At 39.4% G+C, this 14,054-nt stretch overlaps 1 protein-coding gene across 4 annotated transcripts in view; it reads right to left on the bottom strand.

Moving 5' to 3' along the window:
* Nucleotides 1–14,054, bottom strand: part of PWWP2A (PWWP domain containing 2A) — a 33,912-nt gene that overhangs the window by 13,907 nt on the left and 5,951 nt on the right. For 3 of the 4 annotated variants that reach the window (XR_016471427.1, XR_016471428.1, XM_090151023.1), the window contains exon 2: nucleotides 7,050–8,744. Coding sequence is in view for 2 of the 4 variants with exons in the window: in XM_090151023.1 (XP_090007149.1) it covers nucleotides 7,064–8,744 (1,681 nt within the window). In the remaining 2 variants the exon portion in view is untranslated. Of the gene's footprint in view, nucleotides 1–5,906; nucleotides 8,745–14,054 lie in introns of those variants that run through there. The other variant, XM_031598049.2, reaches the window with a different exon arrangement.

The raw sequence follows: 14,054 nt of genomic DNA, 5'->3' as shown, positions 1-14,054 counted from the left end.
GCAACATATCCAGAAAGAAAACATCTTTCTTTTTTTTTTCCTCATAGCAGAAATCCAGCTAGACTTTTTTCTTTTTTTCTTCTTCTTCTTTTTTTTTTTTTTTTTTTGTTGCAGGGGACAAAGACAGAGGAGGGAGCTATTTTTACGCTGTACTTGAACCATATGCTTTACAATTTGGAACCCCTGCAGCAGTGCAATTAAACATCCTAACACCAAACAAAAATGCTACATGTTGCTAAATTAAAAAAAAAAAAGAAAAGATGTAAAACTGGCATTTAAGTAAATATTTGCTTGGAACTGAACCTGCTTGCTTTACTGACAAAGCAAGCACCTTCTTCCCCTTTGTGCACCTGTTAAAACACAAATGGGCAATGACAGTTGGGCAGAGTCTGTCACCAGAGTTATGCTACATTCCCATTACAGCCTCTTGCTGATGGGAACAAGCTGGTGGGAACACAGCTTGCCTTCCAAATCTCAACTGCATAGCACATGGCTAGCATATGTAAGAATAGCTCTTGTTCGTATTGCGGATCTGATAGCAAAACCATTAGTAAGTAAACATGAAAATTGACCTACGTGTTTTAAAAGAAAAACTTGTTTGAAGTTGACATATTATATAAATGATGTCATCCAAGCATGATTTTGCATAGGAGAGGCCCCTTGGCAGGAGATGCAGAGCAGTCTGGGCGCTGTGCTTTCACTGTACTGAGTGTGATTCCTGCCTGACACACGAGGCACAGCACTTCCTTATCTGCACATTTCTGCAAAGATTCTTTGTCCTAAATCAGAGCTGTTAATTACAGAATCACAGAAATGGGAGCTGTGTCAGGGCCAGGATAACTCAGCAATTCTGCCCCATAGCCAAACGCAGGATGAATTTAACTAACCCAGTCCTGACAGAGGTTAACCTCACTTGTTCCCAAAAGCTTGCAATTACAGCAGCTATGCAGCTCTCAAAACAACATCAAGGATTTTGCTGCTGTATTCTAAATAAATTCTAGAGCCTAAACTTAACTTTGTCTTGTAATTTTAACTATAACTTCTTGTGCCTTGCTTGCATTTAAACAGGAATATTTCCCCTTTGTCAGTTCACCTGTCAGGTATTTGCAGACTTCCAGTCCCAACAGGCTGTTCTTCTACCTCTGCCAAAATCGTTGACATAGAAACTGCACTACAGCTGTTCAAAATGTGCCCAGTCCTGGCTTTGAAAATAACTTCTCAGTTGTAGCCCAAATTAATTCCGCAAAACCATTTGTCTTCATACATTGGAAGAGCAAAGCCTGAATATAAAACAGGGGGTCTTGATCTGCTCCTTGCTCCAACTTACACCTGCAGCTGATGTTGTTATCATTATCCCTTTGGGCTGCAGCAGGTAGATACGTTTTTAGCACTGTGCATTTGCAGACCATGCAGAGGGGTTATGCAGGCATGCTAGGCAATCCCTTACTCCCTTTTGTCTCCCTACTGGATGTGCAGGGCGGCTCAGGTCTTCTAATGCGTAGAACATCTCATCAATCACACTCCCTTTCCATGCTGCTGCTTACCCTGCTCCGTACCAAGAGCAGGGGGATGCTTTTTCTTTCTCGGCCACGAATCCGAGTTCCCCTCAGCAATCAGCACCTGGCAGTGAGCCAGCCTGTGCCGCAGGGCCACCCAGAGGCTTTGCTCCCCTACTGCTGGATCTGATGCCAAGAACAAAACTGCAGGAAAAAGCACGGTCACAGTCAGCAAGCCGGTGTCTCCACAGCCACGCCAGGGAGCTGCTGTCTTTCCTTGTGTTTACATAGGGGGCAGTTGTGTCACAGCAATTCAAAATATGTATGCATAAATTAAAGTTCAATATGAATTAGTACAAATCTCTGATATTACAGAAGAAAGACTGAGATGTTTGAGTAACCCATAGGATAACTACAAGCTACTCCCAGGTTCTAACAACTGAAAAGCAAAAGCAGACACCAGAGAAATATCTGATTTGGGGAAGAACCATCGCACTGCTGCTCTATGAGTTTTGCAAGACCTCATGTAAATTACCAGAAATAGTTCTTAGCATTGATATTGAAGAAAGATGAGCTCAAACTGGAAATGGTGAAAGAAATGCCAGTAAGATGAGCAGGGAATAGAAAAAGCATCTTATGTGGGGACCTTATTTTATCCAGTTAAATAGCCACGTTCTATAAACACACAGCATAAGGCCATACTAAGGAAATTCAACTAAAATACAACGTTAGCAAGAACAGAAATTGAGGTATTTTAAACGTCAAGTAAGAATTTGTCATTACTATCACCACAGCCACGTATCCAAGCAGAGCTTTTTCCCACAACAGATCAGTAAGAATTTGAGCTGTACATTTGCAGCCACATCTCACAGGCTTGGATCTTCCAGCTCATCATGACAGCTGCTCCAAAGCAGCCAAGAGTGCAGGCCTCTGCCTGGCCTGCTGATGAATGCGGGTGATCTCTGAGCAACTCAGCCACATCAGAAACCTTAGGGAAGTTACTTACATGAAGAGACCTCCTTGGTTATTGATAGCTTATTTTATCTGCAGGGATAACTGCACCATATTGCTGCCATTTATAGCCTGACTACGTCACCATCAGATATCTCACCATACCCTGTATTTCAAAAAATAATAAAGAAAAAACACAGACTTTGTGTAAGCATAGCCTAAACTGACAAAATCCAGTAACAAGCCACAGAACTATTCCTCCCTACTGCACTTGTAAAGTACTGTATTATTCTCAGTATTATTCTCCCAGTTCTACTTATGTTATCATATCTAAGTCCACACACCAAGTTCCTCTCTTCTCCCTCAGGTTCCCTATGACCTTTCTATTTATACGCTTAAAAAGTAAACTGAAAATAAGAACAGAAAAATAAAGCACCTCAGCCTTTAACCACTATAAACTCTGCGCTGTAAGATCACTTTCAAGTTTGTTTTTAAATAATATACCTACACTTTGACCAAACAGCTTAAGGCACAAAATGCTGCCGTCTTCATTCCCCTTTTAGGTGGCTTTTTTCCTTCTGAGACTCCAGCTGAGAGGACTGCTCTACTTGTTTTACATTATACCCCACAGAACAGACACGAGGGCAGATGATGATGAGCCACTGCTTGTTTTCATTATTCACGCTCACACTGTACCCTGACAACTGCAGCAAAGGCTCACACACGACAAACAGATCAGTGGCAGGCCTTGGGAATATTAACCAGTTAACTTTGTTAGCTGGCTTGAAACAAACCTAGCAGTGAAAAACACAACCCTATGTGCATTAGTGATATTTCTTAAACCTGGTAACACTTCGAAGCTTCACCCTCATTTCCAAAAAACCCTTTTCCTGCACAGTGATAAGAGATAAAGCCTTCTCAGCCTTGCACAGCTGACCTAAATTCAGTGCATCCCCAAAACCCCATTGGTGAGGAAGCTGCCAGTTCTGCAGGATTCAGATAATGAAATATTCAGATAACCAAAGATAACACTGCCTAAAAGAAAATAAGTACAACAAGAGATGATTACCTTATTTAAATGTTGACATAAAATTACAACTCTGATCAGAAAAATACCAAATATTTGTTCAATTTCCTGTAGAACTGCAGAGAAACACAAGTATTTCACGTTTGGTCCCACCTTTACTCATTAAACACTCAGGCTTTCCAAAACTTAAAAGAAATCTTTATATGTTTTGGTATAAAATGGCTTCAGATGAAGTAGCTTTAACTAACACTAAAGATACTCAAAGGAAAAACATTCTTGTATTACAGACTCATCACTACCTGCCTTATTTTCTCCCCAAATGGAAGCATCATGCACACACAACCACACTGAGGAATTTCCTTAATTCAGAAACGCATCCTGTATCAAGCCAATAGAAAGCTAACAGTCTTTGTGTTGCTGTTCCTCCTCTGCACACACAGCCTGCTTACAACAGTTGCACAGCTTAGTTGCACAGATGCACTTTCCTGGCACTTCACAAACACGCTCTAATTAGTTACCTGATAAATCATTTGCACTGTGCAAGTAATTCAGAGAGGGGAGGCATGTCCTGAACTGCACACGTTCACACTACGGGCACTGCTGGGCTCAGGTGTGCACATAAGAATGAAGTATTTTGCAGCCAAGGCAAAGCTCAGCGCTGTGCAAGTCTTCAAAGCTAATCCATACACAGCAGCCACGCTGTGACCATCCAGGCTACTTTATGTCACAACCAGGCTGCACATTAAGCCCAACATTTTCTCCACTATAGACTCAATCTAGAATCGCAGCTACTTCAGAGCAAAAAGAACCACAGGCCCATGAATAGGATATTTTCAATGGAACATAACAGGGTGCTGCGATGAAAGAAATACTCTGCTGGGTTTGGGACCTGTTAGGTCAGCAGTGATGATGTACTTTATGTTTAGTACAAACTAGAAAACTTAGGAAAGACTTCATAAAAGACTAATCAGCTACAAACCACAACTCAGAGTCATTAAAGGCCTTTCATAACGTTCTTTTGAACACAAAGCAATCGAAAGAAACCCCTCATACCTGTTGCTCTTCAACCTCAGCAGCAAACATGTAAGTTCCACACTCTAGCACTGTGCTACCTTTATAGAAATCTGTATAGAAATTAAAAGAATACAAAGCTTCCAAGTACTTTAAATAAAAAAAATAACAACATACACATCAGTGCTATTGCTACTCCACCCAGAACAACTTACAAGCAGTTTGCTCGAGATTCTAAACCTCAAGAAACCAGTGCAGACATCTAAACCACCTTGGATGGGTTCTTGGCTTCAAAAAGCACTCTGCTTTAGTAACAAAGTAAGGCTTATTTACTTCAATAGAGAAACTGTTTCTGTTTGCAGGAAAGAATACATAGAAGTGAAACAGGATTTTATTTTTTTTTTTCATACTATGGAATTTATTGTGTGTTTATCACATTCAAAAAGCATTGACCAGTTGTTTGGTTTGATTTGGGTTTTTCTGGTAGCTGTTAGAAGCTCAAGGAAGAGCTGACACAACTGGAAGCTTAACTAGCACCTAACAGAGCTCAGCAGATACTTGGGAGGAAATGCTAACAGCCGTGTACTCAACACTTTGGACTTCAAATAGTTCTGTGGGCACAACAGAATAATTTTAAAAGGTTAAAGAAACCGAATGCTTTGGAAAGACCAGACAGTATCACGAATATACAAAATTTCATCTTAAGTTTACAAGATTTTAAGGGTTTGATGATTAAATCCTTACCCCCATTTTCATGTCTGCTCAAAATCTAATTGCAGCCTAAGCTGAGATCTTTACATCTGTCCTGGTTGCCTACGTGGGCAATTATGGAAGAAAAAAAAAATACAGGATGAAAACTGCTCTGGGATGAATGCTGACAGATTCTTCACAACACATTGCAAGGCTCAAACAGCAGTGGGTTGGAAAAGAGAGAACAATGCATATAGTCAGCTGTGGACCAAAACTAGAGGAAAAAATGTACAATCTGTACAGTGAATTGCATGAAGGTGCCCAGCATCGAGCAACAGACATGCAAGAAAAGCTGAAGTAACAGCGGAGCAGGTCTGCTTAGTTTCTGATAGATGGAGAAAACCGAAAACATTTCCCCACTGTGCAAGTGACATTATCCAGTTGTTATTCAAATATATGGAACAAAATCTAATTAAGGGGGAAAAAAAACCTGATAAACTTCCCAGAAAGCCCTCTACAGAGCTAGTTTTGAAACAAAGGGGATCGATAATTGCTTCATCTCCGAATTAAGACTGAAGTGTACCAACAGTACTTTACCAGCACTTTAAGAATGAGCAAAAAAAGGACAATTTACTTTTTAAAAAGGTGTCCTCTAAATCCAGCATAGATATCAAGTACTCTAACATCCTAGATTTTTTTTTCAAAGCTTTTTGAGAAACACACACAAATAATTCAGATTTAGTCAATTTTATTTACAGTTTGTTTGTACATTTCAGAGCATTACACAATTACATAATTCTCATTTTCTGACCTGCAAACAGATACCTTAAACGGAAATATTTTTTAAAAAATGAAGTTAGATACATCCAAAATGCAACAATTACACATCTGACAATTCACAAAGTGTAATTAACTAGGACGTATCCTAAGAATTTAGGAACAACCAGTCAGGAGAAAATCTGACCAAATTTCATCAATCAATTATTTACACATTCAAAACAAAGCCTCTCTTAATCTAAAACTCCAGGCAAATGGCCTGAAAGACTTCTTCAGGAAGAAAGACCAGAACTTATGATTCACACCTATGCAGCATTAACAGCCCTTGATCCCAAACACTGAGCAATTTCTCAGCTTTGTCTTAGAGCTACAGGCATCACTCTCAGCTTCTCATACCCTGAAGTGTTAATATTTGTGCCCCCATGTGCATAGAAAGGCTGAGTGTTTAAGAAGTGGTCACTAAGATAAAACCCCATTTAATCTGGTCTTTAATTTTGTGAATTTTTCTTCCTTAAAAACTTCAGCACATCTTCTAATGCCATTTAAACTGGCCTTCGTGGATCGGGGCACGCCTCTAAGATGTTCTTGCGCGCATTGAACCAATTTGCACTGGCCAGACTAAATACATCAGAAAGTATTTGAAATCATGTTTAAAGACCATTTAGACAAGGCTTACGTTTCTACACTTCCCTGATGGGCCACCTAAGAAAAGAAAAATAAAATATCACAGCTACTACTTTCACCCCTTGTGTCAACCCTTTGCCACACAGCAACTTGGTACATACTGGGTAGAAACTACTAAAAAATTCCCTGCAAATAAGCTGCCTTTCAGCTGAGGCTATGGCTCCTATGCATTGGGTGTTTGAGGAGTTTTTTCTTTAAAAAAAATTCTCACTTGAAAAATACTGAAATTCTCACTTTAGGCTAATTTTGATTGCATGTTCAATTTGTTTAACTTCCATGAAACCGCTACAAATGGAACAACTTTAGTATAAAAAGAGCATCCAACCGACTGCAACTTCTGCCTCGGCAAGTCCTTCATGGTAGTCCTCTAACTAGGCTATGAATTTCGTGGAGCCTCCAGATTTCTTGCCTACCTTACTCTCCATGTTCACGTTTCAAACTGTGTCAGCAGGGCCCGAACTTCGGGAGTCAGCTGCTTAGCAGCCTTGGCTGCCTCTGTGACGGCCTTGCGGTAAAGACCCTTTCTCTTCTTATTAAAGCGCGACTGGAAGTTCTCTAAAAAGGGGGATAGTTGTGAAAGAGCAAGAATAGACGTTGTTGGGGAGCCAAACCATGATATACAAGCCTCCTGGCGAACTAAAAGACCGTTATCTTTCCGGCTCACAGTTATGGTCAGGATACGGGCTGGCCACCAAGGGAAGCCATAAATTTTGGCCCAAACAATGTCCCCTACACATATGGTCCTGCCATCTGGTGTAACACATTTAGAGACTTTTTTGGAAAAGACTTTCATTTTCAAGGAATTACTGAGCTTTTTCTCTTCCTTCGAAGAGGAGGAGGAGGAAGAAGGTGCATGCATGCTGCCTGGAGGAAAATCAAAGCTTTCAGTAGAGCTACACTCAGAGTTGGTAGATTTCAAATCATCTGTGCTATCACTACTACAAACTGATGCACTGGAAGAGTCAGATTTCTTTTGATTAAGGGTCATGTAAACCGTTATATTGCTTTTGCTGCCTCTCTTGCCCAATGTCTGGTGTTCATCCTGATCAACAGTTACATGCACTTCACTTGTGTCCTGAACCTCACTGCTGGCCTCTTCAGGGCCTTTTGAGGGGCTCTGATTTTCTGAAGGGGCCTCACCTGCTGAGCGGGTGGAGGAGCAGCGAGACTGCGGCTTAGTTGCCATCTTGCCACTCCGTATTTTCTCAAGTCCTGTCTTGAGAGAAGAGTCATTTTCTTCGTTCCGATATCTTTGTGGCTTTAAACGCAATCGGGGCGGGAGGGAACCTGAGCTGGTGTTCTGAAGACGCCGTGTGAAGTGGACCTTTGAATGTGCATTTTTGGAAGAGGAGGTTGCACTCTGCTTCTTTTGTGCCTTTTCTTTGGCCATTTTCAAGACTTCCCGAGCTTTTGCATGATCCATGTTTTTGCTCTGGAGAACTTTTTTTGTATTTAACTGCGCTTTTGAAGTATTTGCTTGTGCAGTAACTTTAACTACTCTGCTTCTGCTGTGGGCAATATTTGAAACCTTGACCACAGCGTTCCTTTTCTGGCTTTCATTTTGGCTTTTTCCATCCACCTTATGGTCAGTCTTAAGTTTTTTATTCACAGTAGTCACACTCTCGTTTCTTCGTTTTTTATTATCCTCATATTTGGAAGAGTCACTTGCATTGCCACCTTTTTTTATTTCCTTTTTTTCTGCAACAACACTGTTTTTGCACTTGTCACATAAGACCTGTCGGGGTCGTAGTTTGATAGCATTCATAATAGAAGTGGGCTCCTCCCTGTACATTTTACGCTTGGGCCGCTTTATTTTCCGGGGCGGAGGCTGAGGTATTGACTGGTTATATGTGTCCCTGATAAACAAAGGAGGAGGATATGGCGCTCCCTCATGGAAGAGAGGAGGTGGTTTAGAAGTCCATAGGCTTTTAGCTAAGCTTGGTTCTGATGGCTGCGTGAGAGAAGAGTCATCGGGGACTGCAGCATTAGATTCACACTTCACCTGTGCCTCATCTTGGAATGGTTTACTTTGGAGCTGCATGGCTTCAGGTTTATCCTTGTATTCCCTTTTAGGAAATATGGTCACAGGGATTCCGTGGGGTCCAAACCTTCAAGAGAACAAAAAAAAATTAAAGGTTTGAGGGATCTTTTGCTGTATTTATTAAAAAGCATTTTAAAAGCCCTCTACATAACTACCATTCAAAAAACACGAGTTCTGGACAAAACTGAAACATTATACCAAGTCTTAAGCTATGTTTTGAAAAAGCAAAACATCAAAACCAAGTCAGCATCCAACACAGAACACATAACTTCACTTACATGGGTTTCTATTGCGTCAACAACAACCCTTGAAAACATATCCAAGAACATTGCCAGGGACAGCACTTATACTTCTAGAAAACTCTTACAAATGCCAAGTTCATACTCAGCAAGTTACCCCATCAATTCCAAGTCTATTCAAGATAGATTTCTACACCAACTCCATTTATATGAGCAAGGAAGGCATTTTCGTTAACTTTTACAGAATTCTTCAGTTTGTGGCATAGCACAAAAGCCTGAACTTATGTTAAATTTCAACCGAATATACAACGTGTAAATACTGGCATTTAACAGCACTGTCATTCTTCACATCAGCATCCACAGAAGATTACTGCTTGACCACCTGATGTATTACAGCCTAGAGCTTGGAGTTTGGGTTCCTTCTGGCAAAACTACCCTTATAATTTCAATACAGTACAAATAATTCCCTTCTGTTCTGCAAAAAAAACTATTTTAAAACATTGTCTATTTTTCTGCAGGCAGCTCTAGGCATTCTAAGATCTCTACCACCCTGTTTGACACACATGAAACTCCATTAAGACTTATACGTTAGTTTAACTTCCCTATTCTAAGTAGAATGTTGTTCAACAGGTAACCGATATCTTCAGCAATATGTTATGCTAAAGGAAATGACATCAGTTTACAAGGCATAATGCTAATCCTCTGGGAGAAAAGTTAAATACATTCATATTTCATCAATATATCTTTCTATCCACTGAACACAAAGGGAAGGATTATAAAAGCCTGTTTAACCATTCTCATGTCCCACATTAGAATCTACAACCTGCAGTACCAACCTTACAAAGTCCTCATGAGGCATTCAATCTCTCTGCCCACTCCAGTTCCAACACACACAGATGTGTTTGGCTTACATTAGGCTATATTTGAATAGTTTAACTTGCTGCAGTAAGAACACGATAGACAAGGTTGCAATTCAAACATTAAATCACCCATTCCAAATCACTGAACACCATTTGTATTTAATCTCACATGACCTGAGAATGAAGTAATTAACCAAGACCTGTCCTCAGGTTAACACTTGTTCACATTGCTGTGCAGGTGTTAAACCACAACACCTGAACTGATGGAACTGAAGTTTGTTATCTGTGGTTGCCACTAAACTGAAAGTAAATGCAGAGTGATGGTCTAACTTCCATTCACATTCCTGCAATAAACACGCAGTTTAGACAAATATCTACAGGCTGGCTTCTTATTTTTTCAAAGTTTGTATTGAAAAAAAATGTCATAACACATTAGAATATTCTTTACATCATCACAAGCAAAAGCCTTCACTTATTTGTCCTACTTATCTGTTAAACTCTTTTCATACTTTCAAGTTGTAACTGAAGCAAGCAATCCATCCAAAACTAAATTATCCATCCCATTTGCACTTCATTATACCCAGTCAAGTGACAACTCAGCCAATTTTGTCATCAAAAATAGATGAAGTTGTACACTTGACAACTTACAGCTAGGAAGCACCTAGTGCTGTTGTTACCTTCCCCTAGATACTATAACATTCATACCTTTGAAACCTGGAACCCAGGCAAAGCCTGGTCTACTAGCTGCTGGAGAACTATTCTGTTTATACAGAGTGACAAGCATCCTATGCCACAGAACACCTTACTACCCCACAAAAGTTCATTCCTCAGAGTTGGGCCCACTCCATTTGGACTCCAGATGTCCTCCCTGAGATAAAAATCAAAACTAAATGCAGCTTGCTGCACTACTAAGGGCTACAGCAAATTCTGAGCACTGAACTGTGGATCTGTGCATCTCTCTAGCCTGCAGTCCAGCATTAATTCAGAAGATACTCATTACTAGGTTTTAAGTTCCCTAAAGTCTCAGAAGTCCACCAAGAGTCAAGAAATTATTTTTCCACAAACGCTGTTCCTTTCACTAAGGATGACAAATAATTTGTTCAAATCTGAGTACAGGATTTACAAAAAAAACAAACACCTCTGTCAGCTGACAGCAATAAAACCAACAACATTTTCAGTGTTACTTGCACAAAGAGCTTTGGTTTCTTGTACAGCAAGAAGATGTGGATCCCACTGTTCACCACCTGATGAAGATTTACAAGAGTTGGGGAAGCAGTTAATTGAGCATAGGAATAGAATAAGAACCCCTAGATGGGACAAGAACTCTGCTTAAAGATTTCAATCCCCAATGAACACCAGGAACACCACTGACACCACAAAGCCATTTAAGACCACAACCGCACCTTAGACCATCTTCTCCTTCAAGAAGCTCCACAATATTTAGTCCAAAAAGCTGAGAAATAGGACTGCTGATGTGGATATTTTAATATATAAGATGCAAACCTACATCATTAAGGCACAAAACCATTCATACTGAATTCCTGAGGCTACAGTCTCTCACAAAAGGTAATGTCTTAATGAACGAGCTAGAATTTGCTGACCCTATCTACCTAGAAATTAATGAGTTGTAAGATTACAGACTATTCACTGATGTCTGGTGCCAGTTATGCAAGAGCAAATAGGAATGTGATTTACGTGAACTGCACATCAATACATAAAGACATTAGAAGCAAAGATGCAGTTCACGTGAAGTACAAAATAAATTGGGCACACCCAAAGACTGATTATTACTTCCAAGAGCTGAATGTCTTTTTTTTTTTTTTTGCCCCATTCTAGAACAGGTTATGCCCACACTGTTTTTATATGATTGTTAACTCCTCCTTGGTGAAGTTCTCCAGCTGTCCAACTTGGAAGAATTATACACAAATTTAAAAGAGAAAGTGAGCAGAAAGATTTAGGAAACAAACAGTAAGCAGTACAGAACAGTGTACAAAGATGGAAAGAAGGTAATAAGCACAAAGAGAAAGCTGACAGTGGTGTATCTTAACAGAAGCAGCAGAATGAATGTGACCAGAACAAACTTACTGAAAACTACACATGGCAGAGCATCTAAATGTTTTAATAGTTATGAGCTGAAGTATTTAGTGTTTAAACACTGCAAGAGATTGCCTCTCTTTATTCTCGCAAAGTACATTTTTTGAATGCATTGATCCTGAACCTGAAGTATCACCTGTCTTACTATAATATTTTCTTCCAAAATTCCAGAAAATACTATTCTTGGGAAGGCATGAGACAGTGCCTTCATTATAAAAAATAAATAGAATAAAAGTCAAGGTGTGTCTAAGTTCCAGCTGTGCCCTGTATAGCCCACCACTGCACCATATTACCTCAGAATATTACATCATGTAATAGAAGGATTCCTTGATGAGGATCTGAAATTGAATTGTTAAGAAAAAAAGAGTAAGAAATGGGCATTTAAACAGAGATTAAGGCACCTCTGCTTCACACCTATTCAGAATTAGAATCAGTTGTCCATGTTGCCAAGATTCCTCTCTCAAAAAAACTGTCCTGACCCTTTTTTACTCTGAAAAGTTCTCTCTAACAAAGATGGGTAAAACTCAGTGTAAGAACAATATTTTTAAGAAGGTTTACAAATAAACACAGCAATCAGTAGGATCTAATCATCCATACATCTGATACCTCGTGCCAGATATAATTCCTATATACATCCATGTTAAAGGCAAATAATAATCAGTCATTGAGTAACAGGCTAGATGAGCTGCCCTCCGACAGGCCAGTTATCTTTACAACACAAACAACTTTCAATTAACTTGGGAGATTATACAGAGACAGAGGTGATAAGAACACTTATGGTTTTATTTCCACGTCTTATCAACTGGAAGTTAATGAATGAGAAGCCATGGCATCTTCTGTGATTGTGCAGAAGCTACTTTTTATATCAGAACTAGAAGTTGCAGAGATTTGCATTACAATATGTAAACCTAAGTACTTCAAGCAAACTAAGACAACACTTTTCACATCTAAATCCTATAGCAGAATTATTATAATGAAGACATATTACTGTTCAATTTGTATGCAAAACAGAGCATGGTTTAAAAGTATTTTTAAATAAGCAGGAGGTAAGGAACAAATACCAACTAAATGCACAACTGCATGTACATAAACACCTAAACGATGCATCCTGGGGCAAAGCATCTGCATCACTATATAAAGTCTCCAGCTCTCATCTTTAGTCTCCAATGTTTAAGTTTTACCTTTCTCAATTAAAAAAAACAAAACAGTAAAAGTATATTTTTTCTCCCAAGAAGAGCCAAAGGAAAGAATGTGCTGAAAGGGTTCAGAAGTATTTCACGTTTGTCTGCAAACACTGGGTTTATGTCAACACAACACAGTAGCTTCTAGTGTTGGGTTAAATCAATTCTGTTGTAAATGATTCTGATCAAAATTCTCATCTTCACCATTAAGTCAGACTACAGCAATCATCAATTACCTTTCAATACATTACTCTTGTTCAAGCTGTATTACCAGTAGGTATTTTGTAGCAGCCAAGAGAAGAAACAATCAAAGCCATTTTCATCTCATGGATTAAGGCTCAATGATTCTGAATACTGAGAGTATAACAACATGCTCAGGTAACACAGGGCTAAGTATATTTGTTTCACGTGTACATACAAGCTGGGGGCTTAAATCACAATAGTTGATGTAATGTACAATTAGATCATAGCTATTTCACTACAAAGTATTTCAGAACCCAGGAAAACAGTCTGTATCCAAAACACAGATTATGCAGTAACCTATTTTTAATAAGGGATTTAGTTGGCGTGATAAAGCTTGTTGTGGCACACACTGCTTTTAGTGGTAGGCACCTAACTGAAAAAGCATACACATAAGCCAAGTTATCAATTCAGAACTTTACTTACCTCCCAAGCAATGTAACAACAGAATAAAGACACCAAGAAATGCTTACTGCAATTAGAGCTCAACAAATATGACAAAGAACCATAGCGTGAGCAACTCTCTTAGGAAATCACATCATCAAGAAAAGCTGCATCCTCAAAGTCAACTGCCATGAAACTACATCAGAGAAATCCATGTAGTCAGGATGCTGATGCAGACATGGGAGAATTAGCCACTGCAGAGACAGAACAATTTGAAGTGGATAAGCCTGAAGAGTACTTAGATGGTTCCTAAACGTTCCTTTCCCCACCAAAGGAGAGGGAATGTATCCTTCACCTTCTCACTGGAAAGACTTTACAT

The sequence above is a fragment of the Phasianus colchicus genome, chromosome 15 (genome assembly GCF_987193195.1).
Source record: "Phasianus colchicus chromosome 15, bPhaCol1.hap1.1, whole genome shotgun sequence".
In the NCBI taxonomy this organism is placed as follows: domain Eukaryota; kingdom Metazoa; phylum Chordata; class Aves; order Galliformes; family Phasianidae; genus Phasianus; species Phasianus colchicus.
This window is presented reverse-complemented; position numbering and strand designations above follow the sequence as displayed.